The 21,384-nt window shown below is 39.0% G+C and overlaps 1 protein-coding gene across 3 annotated transcripts in view; it reads left to right on the top strand.

The window, feature by feature from the left end:
- Nucleotides 1–21,384, top strand: part of NUDT14 (nudix hydrolase 14) — a 53,307-nt gene that overhangs the window by 28,713 nt on the left and 3,210 nt on the right. For all 3 annotated transcript variants that reach the window (XM_021402432.1, XM_021402434.1, XM_021402435.1), the window contains exons 3-4: nt 9,648–9,712; nt 13,644–13,881. In XM_021402432.1, the coding sequence (XP_021258107.1) occupies nt 9,648–9,712; nt 13,644–13,881 (303 nt within the window). The remainder of the gene's footprint in view (nt 1–9,647; nt 9,713–13,643; nt 13,882–21,384) is intronic.

Raw genomic sequence — 21,384 nt, 5'->3', positions numbered from 1 at the left:
AACATAAGGACTGCAGTAGTCATTTCACCTGCCTTAGGTGTGAGTCACCTACTTAAAAATCTTAAATATATATCAGGAGGACTCAACACAAGATCATTTATCTATACACAAGCTGGCATAACTCTAGTGCAAGCTGAATTGATACATTTTTATTAGATTTTCCTTTTTTTCCCTTCTTTCTTATTACTACAGATCTGAACTTGAGCCCATAGTGCTTTATTTAGTTTGTAATTTATGCTGAACAATTTATACTTACTCTCAATCCCATTACACCATTTAAAGACCAAAAGAGATTTTTTTTTTTTTTTCCAAAATTATAGCTGGTCACACAATAAACTGCTACCAAGGCAGGCTCTCAAAAACTATATTGTTAAAAACTAAGTTGCATCACGGGAGGTTCTGGTTGGATATTAGGAAAAATGTCTTCTCAGAAGGAGTGGCCAGGCACTGGCGCAGGCTGCCCAGGGAGGTGGGGGAGTCACCATCCCTGGAGGTGTTCAAGAGCTGTGGAGATGTGGCACTGAGGGATGTGGTCAGTGGGCACTGTAGGCATGGGTTGGCACTTGGACTAGATTATCTTTTTCAGCCTTAATGATTCTACTATTCTGTGAAAAGTCAATTCAGTATTGCTATAGACAGGATAAGGAGAATCTCCTGTCATATCTGGGTTTAAAACAAATTGAAGGAAGACCCTGGACACTGGCAGTCCTACAGAGAGAAGCCAAGTCCCTGAACACTGTGCCAGAAGGGCAGAGGGTCATCCATCCTTGGAGATGCTCAAACCTGGAGTGGACAGAGCTCTGGGAAAACAGACCTAGCTCTCAAGTTAGCTCTAGGTTGAGGAGGAGATGGGCTCAGGTAATCTCCAAAAGTCTCTTAGGACCCAAAGGAGTCTGATTTTTGTAAGTAAATTAAATATACTTAATGAATGTTACATTTCTCATCTGATGGCTGTCAAAAAACTGTGTAATTGTCAAGAAATCTATCAACTTGAAAGCCACTATTCTGCCTGTAAATAATGCATTTATTGTAGTACTGGTCCTGTGGACCTGCATTTCAGTTAATGCTTCTTTGACACATACATATGAATGGTACTTTTCTTCCGAATACTCAGCTGATTTGTTTCCACATTATTAAACACATCTTTAATGGAATCACACAGAGTACAAGAGATTAAAATCTAAATGCAAGGTGCTTCTTGCACTTGGGTCTTTCCAAAGTACTTAGTAGTCAGTGGTGGTGGTCTTTAGGAGGGAGAGTTGTTTCTTTTAAGATCACTTCTATTCAAAGCAAATCACTTGATTGGGAGGACATTTTACTTCTGCAAATTTACACTGATATTCTGTCAGAATCAGAAATATACTAAATATTGCAAAATAATCATCAATGTCTGTAACAAGAATCTTGTCTCTAAAACCAGACTCGCTCTCTGGTTATATTCCCCCACATCCTAATTTTGCTATATTTAGTACAGTAAGAGCCTGAAATGTAATACTTCAGTTTTACATTCATCCACTCTATAAAGCAATAGACTTAGTTCGTTTCAGGTTTCAGCAGCTCCCCTTAAACGGATTCAAGGCTTTTAAAAGACACAATTTGGGAACGGATGAAGGTCAGTGCAGAGTCACGTGCTTGCTTTTGTGCATGAAGTAATAATGTTCAAGAACAGGAAACTTTTTGTAATTGACACGTAGAAGGACACCTTTCAGACTGGATATAAAGCAAAATTATGGCTCCTTCTCTATTTAGAACTATGAAAATGTCACTGAAAAGTACACGGAAAAAGAAAATTGAGGAGATAGAACTGCATCGTTAGGTGAGTTCCTCCTAACCCTGGAAATGTCTTGTGACAAGGAGAAGACACAAGAACCCAAAAACTTACAACAAAGATACAAGGCACATGCACAGTTATACTTTGGTTTTGACAGCAAAAACATGTCACAGTGTCACAGGAATAGTTCCTGACTTAAAAATTCGGAATGGAAAAAAACTTTGCCTTTTCTCTCTCATTTCTCTAAGAAGAGGGGGAAATAATATTGCTGTGTTTCTCATACAGAGCAACTTCATTCTTATTTGAAGTGTTTGCAGAGAGAGGAGGCTGCATGCTATATGTACTGCAGAGACACTGGCAAGTACAGCTTTCCATCAGTTTGCAGGTGAAAGGGAACAGAGGAAATCTGTGCGGTCTCCTGCAGGTTCTTGAGACCCACGGAATGCCTGGCAGCGCGGCGTGGGAAGAGAAAGGTGCTCATTGGGCAGCTCCACGGGTACCTGTGGCCCCACTGCCCACCCCATGGCTGTAGCCCGGGTTGCTGGAGCCAGGGGCAGCCGGCTGCTATTCCAGCCCGGCGGCTGCAGCAGCAGTGCTGGAGATATGGTGGAAGTCATGTGCCCTGAGCATGTTATAGGAGCGGATTAAATTCCTTCTCCTGTTTCATATGCCAGATCGGTTGGGCTTTATGGAAATTTAATCCCGCATGTATTTTTCTGGTTTATGTCCTGGTGTATTATAAGATGCCGTGAAATTTAACTCAGATGCTTCCTTTGCACAGAAATTATCACAGTAGCTTTAGAATGGGTAAAATACAGCCTTTTAGCATCTTTATAGCTTAAAAAAAAATCATCTTTCTTGGGTGGCATGTGCCTCTTGTGTGCAGTGATACCTTCTTGTGCTGTAAACCTCCTCTGTCTTTGTAATGTCTCCATGGGTGTCAGTGGTGTGGAGTTCTCATTGTTATCTTCTAAGATAGTAGAGGAGATAATGTACCAGATGTAGTTCGACAAACAACAGAAATGATGAAAAGTTTGGGGAAATAATAGCTGAGAGAAAAAGCAATGATGGCTGGGCATGTTCGTGCAGAGGATAATGCAACTGAAGAGAAAAATGACTGCTTATCAGGAAAATGGAAAGGAATGCTATAAAGCAGACCAGAACCATTTCATTTCATCAGTAACCAATGACAGAACAGGAAAGAATGGTATCGTACAGAAAATATTTCAGAAATGAAACGCTAAGAATTTTTTTTTTTTTTTAACAATAGGCAATAAGAAAATCTGGGAAGGCAAGTTCTGTAATCCCTGTCACTGGAAGTGCTCAGGAATAGACCCAGTATCTGTTTATCAAAGATGCTATCAGGACAATGGTATGGTGAGGCAAAAGCATTTCACACTGTAAAGTTATCAGAGAAAAACACAAAATCAAAAGCCAGATTTTCAAGTTCTGATTTCACCTTTTTAAGCATCTGCTATTAAATCACCAGATAGCTTATAAACTCTACCAAATAGGGTAAAATGGCAATAAAATACTTATTCAGGGCGTTGGGTCATTGGAAAATTACATACTTGCCTAATTTTAAGAACTTAGTAAGTAGAAATACTTAAATGTAAGCACGTACGTAAGAGTTTTGGTTGATGAGTCATACATTTCTAAATAGAAGTCTTTGGTGGCCAAATTAGAGACATCTAGTTTTTACAGCTTCAAGAATTTCTCTTTTAAGTATTTTTCAACATTATGCAAAAGAAGTGGATGTGTGTGTTTTCTTCCAGTCAGTGAAATAAAGAAGTTCTCACTTTGCTTCCACATGGTTTTGACTTAGCCAGTTCCATCTGAAAGGAGTGCCAGAAGTATTTACATGATCTAGGGACAGTAACATGGGCATAGGCTACATCTGGGATTGGTAGAAGTAATCTTATGCAAATGAGGAAGTACACTCTAATCAGAGTGCCTGTATTTTTTGAATTTTATCTGGAAATATCTCTCTGAAAGGCAGGAGCTATTGAATTGATTATTCTAGAAATGGGAAAAGTAGGTAAAATGGGAATTCTCAATCTGTTTCTCACTAATGTTGGTGAGACTCAACATTTATTCCTGAAAAAATGTTGCTGTTCACTTCATTTTTGATTTTTGATAGGTATGAAACAAAGCTGCTGGTTTATCCCTTACTCTAGCTTGGGCAGAACACTTGAGATTTTTATTTTGCGTGCTTTCCTTGAATTCTCAAATTGTTTTAAAACTTTGACTTCTGCCTTTTTGGAATGATGTCATACCTCTGCCTTTTAGGTAGATCGTTTAATGGACTTATTACGTGATACCATTTATAAACAGTAGTTTCACAAATAATTAAGAATTGGAACAAAAGCCCATCAGATTCTGACTTACTCTACGCTTAATGCCCACAAAGATTTATTTAATTAAGCAAGTTAGAATAAAACCTGAATTTATTTATTAAAATATTTTGTTGAAAGAATCCCATTGAGATGCAGTGTTTCATTTCCAAGGGTATCCTGGGATACAGGCCAAGATATGACTCTTGAAGAATGTTATTGAGAGCAGTGCGCTTTGATGTCTCATTTATTTTGCAGTTGAATTTACTTTCTATTTTTTTCTTTGTTAGATGAAAACAGCCTGCTGGGAGGATTGTTTATTCCAAACAAGTTGTCCTGCACCTTATTCTTTGCCTGGGTACTAATTGCTACTTTACAATTAAATAGAGATTGTTTTAGAAGTGCCCGTATATGGATTTGTTAGCACTTCTTAAGTCATTCTTCTGCTAGTCTGATGATTAATCAAACATGTTCTCCTTGCTTTATGATGCCATGAACAACTTCCTGCTGCACTTCGGTTCACTGAAACCAGCCTTCCTTTTGATTTTTTTCAGTGTAACATTAATTTTCTTGAGCACAAGCATCTCACCACTTTAATCCTGGTTTTACTTAGTATTAAATATTTAAATTGTGTTGAAGAAAGCATTCAAATTTTATTTGAATACAGAAGTCTTGTAGACATCTCTAATTATCTTTTGCCAAATCCACTTTATCTGTGATTAGTATGAAAGGGCGAATGTTTTTGTCAGGAGCTTATAGCTTTGCTTTTGTAATAGGCTGCATTTTAAGTAGCCAATTGGATTGGTGTTGGCCTTTGAAAAATGTAAAATGCTTTGAAGGAAGACTTAAATAGACCAATAAAGATTGTGCAAGCACACACATTTAATCTCGGGAGTCTCTGCATTATAGTTAAAGCTCTGGGAAACTGAAGGAATTGCACTGGAGAATAATCAAAGGGTACAGCTTTATTACTTGTCTGTTCTGAAAATGGACTATTTCCTCTGGCTTAAGATACTAGGTGCTCTAGATACTCTGATAAAAGAAAGATGACAGCGCTTTAGATACTATATATTGTAAGTTTTCAGGGATGTGCAACTGTGATGTGGACGGCTCATCTGAATATAGAAGTAGTACAGGATGTATGCAATTCTTTCTCGTGGTCACCAAAAATAATTCTGAAATAACTTGAGATGACAAAAGCCTTCGTGAAGGATGAGTCCTCCCTTGTAATTATTTTTGATCAGAATCATAATTTGACACAGGAAGTGGTGGGAAAGATCAGTTTGTCAGCTTTGTATTCAGAAAACCTTATCGACACAACTTTAAGAACAGAAAGAAATGTATACTTTAAACAATGGTATCCCATCTAAGTGATATATTTTTTTCATACTACCTTTCTCTCTTGAATGATTCATAAATCTTCCTATTTGCTCCTTTACGAGACCATATAAGGAAAAAGTGCTACATGTATGTTTCATATTCACATGCTGTCCAGCTGAGATGAATACATTTTTTCTAAATACTTCTGTGATTGCACAGTACATCTATTTTCTTCTGATTGTATCGAGGGGATTTTAAATACCAAATAAGCTGATAGTCAAGGGGAGGGATGCATTCAATCAATCAGTTACTTTTATTCCTGCATGCCATTCTTGTGTTACTTTTTTGTGAATTTTATTTTCATTGTCCATTCTATTCTCTTTGTCTTTGAGAATGTCAGTTGAATTAGCATGGGCTCCGATAGCGTTGTGGGGGTTTGGCTTCCTTATCTTTTCCTTCCTTTTTCCTATTAATCAAATAACATTATTTTCTGGAGTCTCTACTATGGAGCATGAGATTATCATTTCCAAGCAGCACAAAGATTATTATAGATTTTCAACTAATGATGAGATTTCTAGCTTATAGAAGTATGTGGAAGTGTCTAGTTTAACACTGGGAAGCCCTGACTTTCAGTATTAATGCCAGTCTTCTTTTAAGTACTTCACCTTCCATTATTCAGTTTTGATTAGAATTTTTTGTGTGACACATTCATACACACATACCACGTTACGCATCTACAGAAGGAGGGTCCTGAGTTGCTCTTAGAATGATTAAAGAAAGGTCAGTTTCTTTGCCCTTACTACCCCATCAATTACTTAGCATACTATAGTATTAGTCCAAGATTATCTTTTAAAAAGCCTCCTCTCCAGCCTTGAGAGTCTCATTTCATTCACAGAAACACAAGAGAACCCTGTCCTTTTCTTTGCTGTTATTTAACTGGGGTTTTTTTTATGTGTTTACTTATTTACTTGTTTTGCGAATAAGCATTTGTAAAGTAGGCAATAAAGTCACGTGTAAGAATAATGAAAGGCTGAATGAATCTTTGTTTATTAAAGGATTCTAAAAGTTTGTCTCATGAAAAGCAATTAGTAAGTGTTAGCTGTTGCTTGTGGATTAGCAGTTGCCCAGGTCAACAACTGACAAATCATCAAGATAGAAATTACAAAACCAGTGATTACAAGCTGAAATTCTGTTCCTTTCTCCAGAAAGCAACAAGAAGAAGCAAAGCCCATACCTCAGCAAAAAGCAGAGGAAAAAAAGCATCCTTTTAGTATTGGATCTCAAGACATACTGGTTCTTGTAGCTTTGGCAAAGCTCATTTACTGATCTTAATGGCTGGGATGTATTTCAGACAAATTAACTTTCTGTCCCTCCATACGTGTGTGCACATTTTAAAAAGATGTCTGCTCTGCTGAAATGCCATAAAGCATCCTTACCGTAAGCTCAATAAATACAGGGCTGAGCTATGCTCACAGAAGGAAAAACCTGGAAGAGTTTTTGTGGTGTGCCACAGAGGCATTTTCTAAATTCTTGTAATGGATATTTTGAGATATAAAGGATGTCTTCAGGTGGTTATCACTCTTTCAATGGGAGTTTTAATGGTAGAAGAGGAATCAGTCACTCCAAAAGTAATGCCTCCTACTTATTTCCACGGAAAATACAGCAGATACAAAGAGCACAATAACACTGTTTGGTAGAGCAAATTCTCAGCTACAAAACACTATCTTTCAACAGTCACTACCATCAGATATATGCTTTCACCCATGATGAACGAGAGCCTGCATGCCATGCTTGTAAATATCTGCACCAGCGGAGGTGACCCGCTGTTGCTGTCACCACTGCTGAAACGCACCACCCACAGCCTCACTGTGCTCACATCCGCTGTTTGGTCTCCATAAATGTTCAGCAAGCGTCAGTGAATGTCAGTGGGTGCCACTGGGTGCCATTTTTTCTGCACAGAGGAATTCAGTTCACCTTTGCTCCACACGCACTTCCATGTCAGATGCCATTTTGTCAGACTGCCCCTCTGCTGCCATCTGTCACACAGCAGCAAAATGGAATGGAATACTGGTGGGAAGGTTCAACCTCTGCTGCCGTACCACCAGCATCTGCCTCTGACATCATGGGCCGCCATAACAGAATAGGAGGCATTACTTTTGGAGCAGTCCTTGTACTTTCCTAATCTTGTAGGCCAGACCAAATGACTGAAACTTACTTCTGCATTAGGGAAATCAGTGAAAGCAGTGGTTATGGAAATCTTCAGTTTAGATCAATGGAACAGTCTTGCCCTAGCTTTCTGCCATACTCAAATGTCTGTCCTGAGTACTTCAAATGGCTTTTTGTAAGTTTTAAGCATGGTAACCTGTGGAAATATTTCATATTTTATTATTTGTTGTGGAATAAAAAATACCAAATGGCATTTATAGAGTGACACTCATCTTAAAGTATTTAATTTTGAACTTTCTCCTCTGTGGCTCTTCAGCTGACAAGAAATATTAGAACTTGTACGCTGCAGTTTGTTAAAAAATGTAAATTTATGTTCAGAATTGTTTGTCAGTCTCTCAGAAAATTGAAAGTAATTAAATAGAAAGTTCTACAGATTTGTGCCATCTCTGTACCCTCTCATCTCAAGATGGTGTGAGAAGCAGACAATTGTAATAACTTGCTGCTACTCCTTTCCAGCTTAATTTGATCTTGTTCCTTAATTCTGACAGATTGTTTTTAATTTTCCCATCTGTTCCATAAAAATCTCAAGTGATTGACTCTTAGGAAAAAAAGTAATGTCTAATAGCTGAGCCATTTTTAATGAGTTGGTATGATTTATTTAATGAGACGTGCTGAAGAAGGAAAGCTAAAGGAAAAATTGGGCTTGGGGTGGTGGGTGTGAAGAAAGGCAAAGGACAACTGCATCCCTCAGAAGTGCCCAGCACTCCTTTCACCTTAGCTCTGGGCTGCTGCTGCCTCCACTTCCAGGCAATGTGCTCTGTCTCGGAATTACGGTCAAAAAAATATCTATGTTCAACAGAGGAAATTCCTTTTGGCCTTTTGCTCAGTATTCGCTTCCAGCAGCTCCAAAGGCTAAAACCATTGCTTCAGAATTGCCTACCAATGGTGTCTCACAGGGCAGGAAACCGTCAATGTGCAGTATGAATCTTTAAGAACAACAACCGTGAATATCAGTGTTCACATCTGGACTTCCCTCTTCTGTTTTGTTCTTTAAATATAAATAAGCTTTAATAATATTTTTAATAATCGTCAAATAGCATTTAATCTGTCAGCTCGATACTTTGTTACAAAATCAAATAATGAAAATAAGTGCACAGCTCTTCTATAAGGAAAGTTGAAAGTTTGACTAAAGTTGCAAATATGCCATTGTTAGTATAATGTTTTGTAGAATTCATAGAATGATGAATTAACTTTCTGATAGCGTATGGTGGGGCATAGCAAATGAGAGAATGCTGCTATGGTAATAAGCGTAACATGCACTTGTTCTGCAGGTTTTGATGGGCTAGCAACTTTTTTTTAAACTAGTAAAATGTAGGAGTAGTTTGACTGGAGATCAGAGCAGGGAGGATCAATTCTCCACACGTTCTGGGCATCTCGGAACGCAGTTTCCCTGTGCCAGGGATTTCAGACAGCCAAGACGACAGGGGAAAGGTTAAAATCTGGCTTTTCAACCATAGGATGTTGTGGCAGTTAAAAGTGCTCCACATTGAAGTCTGGACAAAGTTGCAATTGGGTGGTGTCTTTTTTTAAGGTCCAGCTGAGCAAATGGCCACAGATCGGAGATGTTCTGTGCTTATACAGAAGTCTGGTTGTAAATGGGGCTAAGCTGTGCCTAAAAATTAGACTATTTTAATATGAACCTCATAGGAGAGAATAAAATGGTCTTATTTTTATGAAATATCTGACTTGTCACTGCTATCTAGTAGCTGTGTCACTAGATTGGGTCTTTTTCTTGTTGTTGGGAAGAAGGAATCTGTTGGTAGATTGCTTATCTGCATGACAGGAGACAAAAGTGACTTAATTTGGGCTTTGGGAACATGACTCCTTATCTATGTCTCCTGATGGATCTTGGTCAAGGATCGTGTTGCATTGTGGTTTAATAATAAATCTTCTAGGTATTTATGTCGTTAAAATGAAACTCACAAGATGTAAGTTTAATAGTGCAGCATGAATCCTTCATAAAGCATTGATCTTGTGTTTTTTATCCTCTCCCTCAGCGTGTCAATCCTGATCTTCAATTCTTCTCGGCAGTGCTTTGTAGTGGTGAAGCAGTTCCGCCCAGGTAATCCTCTTTTTTTAGATTCACTTTTGCTCTCTAGTGAAGCAAGCTTTTAAGGGTTTAGCGGTTAAAAGTTGGTGCATCTGTGGTGATAAAATCTTTGTTCTATATTCTGTTCTTTGTGCAGTAGCCCACCCTTTTCAGCAAGTCAGAGTTTCTAACCAAGGAAATTTCCATTACAGATGAAACGAATGGTGAGGGTAGCCTCACACCCTGCTTTGGGGATGGTCACTGTCCTCTTTTGCCTGAATTTCAGACAGCCCCACGATGCTCGTGCAATACATTGCTTTTATTTGAAGCTCATTCTTGACCTACCTAGCTGGTAGTATTTGTTCAGAATTGCAATATTCCTTATTCCTTTAAAAAAGTAGTTCGTGTTATTTATGTGTTATATACTTGGAAACTGAAAATGTGAGAAAATCGGGACTGTTTATGCAATAGCTTCATCAATACAGGGACAGATTCATTTCATGGGATATTATCATGAATATAAGTTAATATACTGTATTTTCTGACTTTTTGAGTCAGTTATGCAAAGCAGTATTTACTTTTTGGGAGTTAAAAATGAAATGCATGTTGTCTGCATGTTAAATTAAAAAATTCACAAGATATTTCACTGACTGTTGCTAAGAAACCATTTCAGGATTGTTTGTGATAGACTTCATTGGAAACTTTCTGGGGAGGTGTCATGCTGTCCTTACTTACCAGCAGTGATTGACAGGCTCAGTTTTGTGCAGCACTGCTATAATAACAGTGCTTATTTCTCATGAAGCACTATATTGACTATTATGAGGAGTTTGTTTATCTGTTTATCAGTAATTCAGTGCCTTTTATTTGCCAGCTGAGTAAAACCACTCATGTAGCTGTTGCTCTCTTTGAGGCAATCTTAGGCAGAAGCTGGCATAGATTTATGCTTAATGATGTCCATTATATCATCTCCGTGGAGACGTCATACCTGGCCTTAGGGGCCAGTGGTCAGTCTGACACCCCATAGCAGCTCAGCGAATACAGCCATGCTCCTCTGGTACTCACAACGCCGTCATTTTGTTTCCATCAGCTGGTTACTGTCTGCATTGGTGCCTGTTTCTCAGAGCAGAAATTAAAGCGAAGGCTTCTCGTTGCCCCTCTCAGGATCCCACGGAAGATGATAATACAGCTTTCTTCTTGCGAGCAAACAGCTGCAGCTCAGGCAGCAGGCTCGTCCCCTGCATGTGTGGTGGATGACATATGTGCTTGCCTTGCCTTGGGGTGTGGTGTGCTGATCAGGTTTTCCCATTTAAGTCCGTGCTGTTTCTGAAGGCAGTTGTCCATCTTTGTACATACATCCTCACCACATTCCCTTATGCAGCACCAGCAGAGGTCTGATGTGGTTGCAAACAGATCGTTTTGCAACCTACTGTAGGGAACCTGCGTTAGCAGGGAGTTGGGCTTGATCATCCACATAGGCCCCTTCCGACCCCTACGATTCTGTGATTTTGAGGGTTAAGCAGCTTATCTGACTGGCCTGAGGGAGGTCAAGGATGGAGGAAGCTTTCTGGTGGTAATGAAGTGGCTGTTTCTGACCAGAGTAGTGTGAGCCATCGGAAAATGAGGGAGCAATTGGATGCAGCACCAGCGGGTGGGTGATTGCTGGAGGAGGAACTCTGGATTCTAGTTCCTGCTCTCTGAACTCTTCATGCCTCTGCAGTGAGCAAACAGCCTGCAGTGAGGAAGAGGAAAGTCTCAGGCTTCCATCCGATGTGTGCCCTAGCCAGCAGACCACAGGCTGATGTTTGATCTGTAACTCTATGACCTCAGGTGCATCAGTTGTGCAGCCAGTTCTCCAACCTGAAGAGAGGTCTCAGGGACTCGTATGGTCCCTGATACTCGGGGCTCCTTGATCTTCTAGGCTTTGCTTCTGTATGAGAGACAAATTCAGTCTGAACCTTTCTAAGCCTGCTGGTAACGAGTTCATGCTTGATTGAACACTGATTTTTGGACCCTTTAAAGAAATGACTAGTATGGCTTGTTTCCTTCCTTATTGACAGAAAAAAGCTGCCAGTGTGCTAGAGTGTTGGCATATCCCAGGGTTTTTCTCTGAGGAGGACTTCTGGATTGGGTCCTTCTAGGAACGTAACTTCGATCTACATGGAGCCCAGTTGTGCTGGGGGAGAAGGAGGATGGCAGGTGCCTGCTGAAATGACAGAAGGGGTTTCAGGGATTCAGCAGCCTTACAACAGAGAGTTACTGTAATCACAGTTTCGTATTTCCATTCCCACACTCTTACCTATGTCGTGGTTTGGTGCCTAAGTCCTTTACTGGAATATATGCTTTGCTCATTTTTGTATGTACTAACAAAGATATGTCAGCACTGACAAAGCAACACAATCTTAGAAGTATTGGGTTCATCTCAGGGAGATCCTGGAGGTAGTTGTCATTTGTGATAACTCATGGCTTTTAAGAGTTTTTGTATTAACAACAGTATGCACCCTTCAAGGATTTTTTTTCCTTCTCCTTACTGCATTTTAAGAAGAAAACAGCTCTACTTGTGTCTGTTAACTTAAAAAATGAAGGCTTCTTTCCTTTAAATGTTTGCATCTCAAGGGTCTAAATTTACCTACTGCAAACAGCTTTGGGCGTCTTGAGTTCTGGACAGAGATGAATTTTGGACACTCTTCTGCACCTCATGTTTCCATTCAGACTGATCTGGACAGAAGTGCACCCATGAAGTTCTGATCTCGTATACAACCCTTCTGAGTTGTCACAAGAAGCCTGATAGAACTCCAGGCATCAATTTCTGGGGTTTAGAAAGCACTTGACGAGTCATTCCCATGGCACTTTATTTCTACGCGACAACATTTCTTTAGGGATCTTGTTGTGTATCAGTTTTAAGAAATAATGAGCTTATAAATGAGCTAATAATGAGCTAATTTAAAGAACAAAGGGTTGCCTACTGAACTTGAGATCTTTTATGTGCCAGCTCTATTAGATTTAGGAGGGGAGATAAAGATTTCATTTGAAACCCCTGTTACCAAACATACATAAAATATGGATGTAAGATATTTTTGTGGAATAAAAAGCATTTCAAGTTTTACAGTAGTTTTATTTGGAGTGTTCTGTAACACCTTCACAGTAACCTCCGGTGAAAAGCAAGAGGATAGATGTGAAATTTCAACAAAGAAGCAAGTGGAATTATACCTGTGAATGAAAGTGACAGTGATCTGGAATTGCCAGCAGCGATTCTTTGTGTGTTTACATCCATTCCTGCAGTTTCACTCAGGCAAAATTTCAGCTGACATCGGTGAGAGGTTTTGCTGAAATGAGGTCTAAAATCTGGCACTTTCTTCAGGAGTGCATTACAGCGGCAGCTGTTTGTAGATTAGTTCAAGAAGACTTTTTCAAACTCCACACAGGAATCTGTGCAAGGAGCTATATGTTCAAAAGAGGGTTTTTTTTTTCAAACATACATGCTTTTTGTACCCTTTCTAAATAACAGCTGAGTTGACAGGCTGAAAGACTCATCATTGTGCACATGGCACATTATGTGCAACCCAACTTTCCTGCAAAATAACTGCGGAGTTTAAATTAAATCCTGATAGCCACATTGCCTAACAAACGGAAGCTGTTAGGAGCTTCTGGGCTGTAGACTTCTTGGATGAGCTGGCTTCCTTTTTAATGTGCATGGACTCATCCCAAATGATAAAGGCACGGATAGAGCTCAAAGAATAAATTTACAGAGGCGGGAGGAGAACCTTTTGCTCTCTGAAGTTCTATTTTCAGCGTGTCATCATTTTACTAGATAGTACAACTAGATACCTGCTGCTTTCAGATGCTCTCATGATTATGACTTTCTGCTCCGAATTTGTGTGGTCTATATATTTTTTCTTTTGGATATGAATAAACTCAAAAAGCCCTCTTGTTTCTTTTCCTTACGTGTTTGTTTGTTTGTTTGAAGCTGTTTACATGTGTGAAGTAGAGAGGCATCATCCTCAGCTCTTTCAGAACCAGGACAAGGAGGGTTTCTCCAGCCTAGAGGATCCCTTACCTGCTGTGGTCGGAGTGACTTACGAACTCTGTGCGGGCATCGTAGACAAGCCACACCTTTCTTTGGAAGAAATTGCCTGTGAGGAGATCTTAGAAGAGTGTGGCTATCGTGTTCCTGTTACAAACCTAAAGAAGATCACTTCTTACAGGTAAATAGCAGTAAGTAGGAACACCGCGTTTTCTTGTGTCACAGATTTCTGAAGTGGCTTGAATGTGAATTAATGCTCTCTATTCCCTTATGTAAGCAATGTGTTGGAGCTGTTATCAAGCTCTTAAGAGCAGTTTGTTACACTGCTTTATGGGGTCAATCTTTTTCCACTTCTGATTCTTGTTATTCTGATATAAGCTGCCCTCAGTGGGCTCTGATTTTCTATTCATATGACTTTACAGAAGCATGAGAACTTTTGCTATTACATTTAGGGCATAGTTCATGCTTCTTTGAATGGAATGGTAATTAATGTCATCTATGAAGATTTTGATGATTTAACGGTGAAGGTTTTCACATGACATTTGTTGCAGCACTTAAATGACTATTGAAATAGATTCTAACATGTATTAGCAGTAAGAAAACAGTATTTAAGAAGAAAAATACAAAATGTGAGTTGTTTCAGGAAAAAGAAAAACTCAGGAGAAACTCTGCACACTGCTTTAATCCCATTATATCTCCTTCCCCGCTTTTAGTATCCAAAACATATGTGTGTTTGTATTTTACAGAGAATGCTGCAGGTTTTTTCTTTTCTTCATTTTGCTTGACATCTCCATTGAACCACGCCTTGTCGTTGGCTTTTAATTTGGGAATTGAATACAAATCCACAGCTGTCAATCCTGGCAAATGTTATTTCCTGCTGGATTAACAGGCAGTGCTTCTGTTGAGGGGAGGGGTTGAATCACAGGAGCTGTCTCTTACAGCTCCTTGACACTAGATCGGGGTTGTTCTGCTGAAAGAAAAAGTGTCTTCCAGATTTATGAGAAAAAACTGTCCTACTGCATTTCATATGTTGGGTTACACTGGTGGGCTGTACCATACAGATACATACACTTGTATACACACCCACACAGTAGGAAGAGTAGAGTATAATTTCCATAGTTGTCAGTGTAGAAGTTTTGCTCAATAACAATTCTCATCCAGCTAAAATAGCGCATATTTTTTGTTGTTAAATGTCTTTTTCTTTTACATGTTGTTGTTCTGAGGTTTTTTTGTTTGTTTTTAATAGCAGTGTGACTTGCAAAGAGAGCACACAATGAGAGTTTTCTATGTTGAGACTCAGCAAAGGATGCTTACTTACTATGTTAATCCCCCAGTCTTGCTTTGTGTGTGTGGACACAGCTTTCTGCCCATGGAGATCCATGCTAAAGTCAAAAGATCCTGGATAGCATTGACTTTTTCAGATTCATATAAAAGGTTGAAGCATCAAAGATGATATTTTTACAGTTTCTTTGTTTGACTTACTGTGTTGTGTGTTAAAATTTGATTCTAAATGTTATGATCTTGCTGTTAGCAGTGTCCTTTTACTCTTCCTTCAGCCAGGCTGGTATATCTCTTTGATCCTTGAGCATTTGATGCAATTCAAGAAATAATTGGTCCCTCTAGGCTCTGCTAAGGACATTTTTTTCTGTAATAGCTATATTACATATTAGAATTTCAGGGCTTTTTCTAAGTGTAACAGATTTTTCCAAATGGTTTATGCTGTTTTGTGCTGCGACCATCAATATAAAGAGATTAACATTAAATGTTACATGAATGTACAGGCATGCCATTAATAGTTATGTCACACAATTCTTTTATTATTTGTCATCCCAATGATCCGTGTAATAGTTGCTCTATATTATTAATTGATCCATTGCAGCAGTTCAGAGAGAAGCCTTGACAAATGGAATCGGAAGGAATTTTGGGAGGATCTCCTGTTCCAAAGAGCAGGCTCAGCTGGATTTATGTCATTTCTAACAAGCATGCATCTGTGCTTTCTTTAAAATGACATCATTTCATAGCCTTTCCAAGCATTCCATCTGAAGTGTCCTTACTATAAGGAAGGTTTTCCTGATATCTGGTCTCATTTCCCTGTTCTGCATTTCCAGGCTGTGATTTATTACCCTCTTCCCAACGGACATGACATACATCTGCACCTTCTGTGTATTTGCTTAAACATGTCTCTTCTTGATTTCTTTTTTGTCTATGCAAAGCTGTCTTAGTTGATTTTACCTTTCCCTTTAGAACATGTTTTCTCAATGTCTGATCATTCTTTCTGCTGTCCTCTGTCTTCTCTCCATCTGATCTGCATCTTTCTGAAGTGGAGCCTGAAGTGGAGCACAGTATTTGAATATGAAAGTCCTAAAACAAAATATTGAACTGTATTAAATGGGGGACCGTGCCCAGCAGAATCCTATTTGGTGTACATTTAATTTGACAGTGATGCTCACTCCATGAGTACCATGTTCATACTAGTTTTGCGCCAAATTCAGTTTCTTCAATTTCCCACTGTACTGTGATTTCCTAACTTCTTAATAAACTAATCACATTAGATGGAATTCAAAGCTTTAATAAATTGAAGTTACATTGTTTTTGCTGCTGTTCCTATCCACGAGACCTATTATCCTGTTACAGCTGAAACTGTTTGTCTGTACATTGTGTTGAGGGTCGTGGTTTAGTGGGGTTATGCTGGTGGTAGGTGGATGGTTGGACCGGATGATCTTGTAGGTCTTTTCCAACCTTGGTGATTCTATGATTCTACGTGACACATTCTTTACAAATCTGTTAGCTGTTGTTTTTTTTCTTGATGCAAATGAGGCCACGTTAAAAATATTTATATACATATTATTCAGAATTACTAAGTCTGCTATATTTTTATCGATGAAAGCTCAGAATTGCATGCACAGTGAGAAGGCTTTCATACAAGCAAGGGCTTCTGTGATCCATCCTTTGGTCTGAAAGGAAGGAGTTGTCTTGTATGCTTCGTGTCACCCATCCCTAGTATCATGGTAATGAGAATGAAATTGCCTGACTTGCATAAAGGCAGATCTGACAGAAGAATATGGAAAGCAGAAGATGCAGCAAATGTAAAGGGAGAAGCAGTTTTTGCAAGAGAGGTAAACACAGTTCTGTGGCTGATGGGTTGAGAAGGGGAGGGAAATGGACAATGTGTGGTGAGAACTCAGAGTAGGCGTTGAAGTGAAATAGAAGTAGCCTCATTTCACCATTGCAGCAAGCTTGTTTTCTATTCCATCAGCAGCTAATCCACTCTTGCAGGCTTCATTTTCCATTGTGAATGTTTTGACACCTAGTATTGTGCTGAGTTCTAGGCAGCTGGCCTAGTCATGACATGGCCTCAGTCGAAAATGGCGTAGATGCAGGGGGTGTAAAGGAACCATTTAGACCAACAGGAAAATGAAGATCATACAGCAGCAGTGTAATTGTAGACTGGGGCTTCTTGAAGTGAACAGTGAAACTGTTAATCTATGAGATTTCTTCCCACTTTGTTTTCCTAAGTGCAAGATTTCAAAAAGGAACGAGCCTTTCTCACATATTAGATAAAACATTTTCTTTCTGTCATTGAAACCCAGCAGTTTTCAGTTTGAATCCCATGTGGAATTAAGCTTTTAGTTTCTTAGCTTGAAATACTCCCAGCTATCTTCTTTGAGACTTGTTTCTTTACAAGACTGGGGCGAAGAAATGTTTTGTTGTTACTAAATGTGCTGTCATAAATATTGTCATTGCAACTGGTAACATTTTCTTCTAGTTCTTGAAATGCTTGGTTGCCTTGCAGAATATTTGTAAACTTCAGTAATATGTCATCACATCAGGATAGAGACTACTTAGAGCTTCTGGTTCAACTTCTTTCCCCTTTATTCCATCTTTAGTTTCTCTCAGAGCTTGGAGAGAATATAAATTGAGTACAATAGGTTCTGCAGGTTCTCAGCCCTCTAAACATTCAGATGGATTAGTTCAAGGACCTACCTTTATTTATAATGGTTCTTGCTTTAATCTTTCTACATTTGAAACTTTTCCAAAAGTATACAACAAAGACGAGTATTCATGGAATTAATATTGGATGTTCCAATTACTGTGCCACGGCTATTAGTTGCTGTGCAGTGAGGTAAAAATGGTTTGTATTCACAGGTTATTATGCAGAAAGAGTAACGGCCTTGAAAATGTTGGAGTGCATTATAATTAGAAAGATCACCTGCTAGTACACCTGTTGGGTGATGGCATAATGTAATATAATTTTATGTTAATTACTTCTCTGCTTTTTTCCTGCACCTGCTGCTTATGAAGTCAGAATTGCACAAAGGTCTTAAGAAGTAACAGTGGGAGCTGCATGTCGCTGTTCATCAGTGTCCATGTTGCGTGCCTAAATAGATCTTGATGTCAGCATGAGTAACAGAGATTTGTCTCATTTATTTGTAAACATGAGTTACACATTCATTGTGTTCCCAAATTCTGCATCCAGGTTACTTCCATTTTAGAAAAGTTTTAAACTTTAAAACAAAAACATACTAAACAAAAAAATACATTCCTGTGCTAATATGAACGGATAAGTGTTGTTTCTTCATATAATTATATTATTAAATACAAAAAGGTGAGAGATTTAGCTATTAATTACTGTCCATCAGAAATCTGAGTTTAACTAGTAAGTTAATTAGTTAATAGTAAGTTAGTTAATAAGTTAATCTCAGTTATTTGTTCCTTTCAACAGAGGAGCACAGTATCAAATGCTGTCTATATTCTCACAGATGCTTGTCTATTCCTTTTAGTTAAAATACTGACTGTAAAAATGGATTTGAATAGATGAGTACCTGGACATGAGAAGAGGAGAAAGCTAATCTTAAGTGTGTATTTTGAGTTTTGACCTGCTTCCAAATGTTGACATGTGCGTATGTGTACACGTGCGCATGCACAGTTTGAAGCAGAAGCTCCCTGTTCCTGGGCACAGGCACTCACACAAGGTGACTTAATCTCACTGGTAGCTTTTAGGAACTCCTTAGCATTTTTTTGAAGTACTAAGATTCTGCTAGCCAGTTGTAATCAAAACATGTTACGTATCTATATGCTTGTGAACTTACAGTTGGTGAGTGAGAAGTTCTGTGAGCTCGGTTTCATGTGCTGTGTATTTCCTCATATGTTTGATAGAAGGGAAGAGCTAAACAAAGGTTTTGTGATAGCTGTTATTGCCATGCTTCAGGAGCAACTTGGAGTGACAGTCTCTGTATTGCAGCCTTGTCCCACACCTGTGCAGGAGGGGAGAAGCAGAAGCACTTTGCAGTAATGCTGCAGAAGCTGCATCTCTGCTGTGCTGCTGCCTACAAGTGTTGCTCATGGGTTTGAAATAATACCATGGTTCGAATACAGTACTGGGGGATTTTATTTAAAGTGAGACGTGGGACAGCAGCGTGCAGTCTTGTTTTGATGTAGTCAACTGAAGTTGAAGTTATTGTTATGATGAGAACCATACCACTTTGTTATCCTTAGTTTGACATGCTTACATTGGTAGACTTGCTGTTGCCGAAGGTGGTGGAGATTTCTAATAATCTCTTAAGCAATGCTTAAAGTTTAATGCTAAGAGACTTTTAAAAGTCTCTCTCTTGAAGGTACAGGGTTTGTGAGCTTAAGCCCTAATGGTCTGACAGAGACTTTGTCAGTCATGTAGCTGTTTGTTGAAATAACTATAAACTCAGAATATCCTTATGATAAAGAGACCAGGAAACCATAGCTGCGTTTTGTACAGATCATTTGCATTTGTCCCACATTGGTAAATAAGAGTCAGGCACCATGCAGACGCATCAAAATCCATCTGGAGCAGTGAGCTAGGTCAAGCCAGGTGTAATAGGTCTGGGTCAGTACGAGCCATGCCGTGCCTGGTCTGGGCAGCTCGGTGCTAGACCTGCAGAGTGAGGCTGAAGCTTGAAGGGCCAGTGCAGTGAGTTCAGACCCTGCTTGCCCTCCCCCAAACCGCGTCTCTCTTGTGCTAGAAGGGGAGACACCTTTGTCAGGGGGGTGGTTTTCCCAGGGGGAAACTCATCACTGGCAGTTCGGGTGTGCTGACCCCTGTGATTTTCACAGATGCAAAGCTAATGAATGTAGTTGTAATCTGTTAATAGGTAACTCATTTTAGACCAAAAGCATTTTATTTGTAATGTGAAATAGTACAGAAAGGAAAAACATATGTCGCAGACTCAGGACAGAGAAAGAAGGTAGCAGATAAAGGAATATAACCACGAATAAAAGCACACCAAAGCTCCTTAAACAAAGTCCTCAGAAAGTCCAAATAATTGTGGGAAAGTAGAGGAAGTTTCTAGTAACAAATAAACCTGAAAGCGCGCCTACAACAAAACTGTAGCCTTTAGCCTCTTTAGCAATCACTTGCCTTCTGCCTCTCCCCTCTTTTCCTCCCTCTGCCCCCAAATCAGTGAAATGTATACACATTTTCCAAGGTATATGTTAGAACACTTTATTGCTTCATCCAGGTGGAGGCTTGGGTTGGCTTCAAAGCAACAGACCTGCTGAATTTTCATTTATATAAAAAAGCAAAGGTACTAAGACAAATGGATTGGCGTTAGCACTGATATTTTTACAGTTTTCTAAGGACAGGAAGAATATGTAGGAATATCTAAGAGTCTGGAAATGTGAAAGCAGTAGGCAGTATTGGAGAATGTTTAATTTAGTAAAGGGCATTCTACATGGCTCCCTGCAAAAATGATCAAGTGGCAGTGAGAGCATTTAGAGAAAGACGTTAAATAAAAAAGATAAAATATGTATTATCTTCTTTTATGAATTGCAATATCTTGCATATGTTCCTGTGTCTTACTGAAGACATTGAAATGGTCTCATGTAGTTAGGCAGTAAGTCAGTGAGTGTGTACATCAATAACGCAACGCGCTAGTCTCCAAAGTCACCCAACTAAATAGTGAGGGGATCGTAAGCAGTCTTAGAAACATTAAATGTGCTGTTTGGGGGCAAAAGAATAGAATAGTATGAATATTAATGACAGCACCCACTAATTTTATTCATAGCTCAGTTGGAAGTTTTTACTAGTTTTTAATGCATAACACACAGCACAGTTGCACCTGCGCAAAGGTAAGTAATCAAATAAGAAAGGATGAACACGTGGCTGTGTCCTGTCTTGAATGTGTATTATTGCTGATGTTTTATTGATTTCCATGGCAAATGATATGCCACTATACATGGAGAAACACCTCTTGAGCTGGTCCTAACTTTGGGCATCATAACAAAGGAAAGACTTTGATGTCCAGTGCTTTCATCTGTTAAAGTGCATTCAGTCTAGTAGCCACTCAGGGTGAATTAAGTTCATAAGAAACACTCATTTCTTAGAAGCATCATATGAATAAATAACACAATGAAACATTAGCATATTGAGATCACTCTGTGCTGTTTGAGCTACAGTGAAATGAAACTGAATCTTAAGATTTGCTTTTTATTTCTTGGTATCAGTTAACGAAGAACAGTTGCTGAACCCCAGGCTTCATGTGCTACAGAAACAATTGAGGAACAAGTGTCACTGTGTAGAGAGAGCAACAGACCTAGCTCTCAAGTTGATGAGGGAAAATCCTTTCTGCCTCCTCACTGCAGAAAAGAAGGAAAAGAGCAAAATGATAAACAATGAATGAAGTGTTTCATCATTGCAGTGAAAGGAATCACA

This window comes from Numida meleagris, chromosome 6 (assembly GCF_002078875.1).
Source record: "Numida meleagris isolate 19003 breed g44 Domestic line chromosome 6, NumMel1.0, whole genome shotgun sequence".
Classification (NCBI taxonomy): Eukaryota; Metazoa; Chordata; class Aves; order Galliformes; family Numididae; genus Numida; species Numida meleagris.
This window is presented reverse-complemented; position numbering and strand designations above follow the sequence as displayed.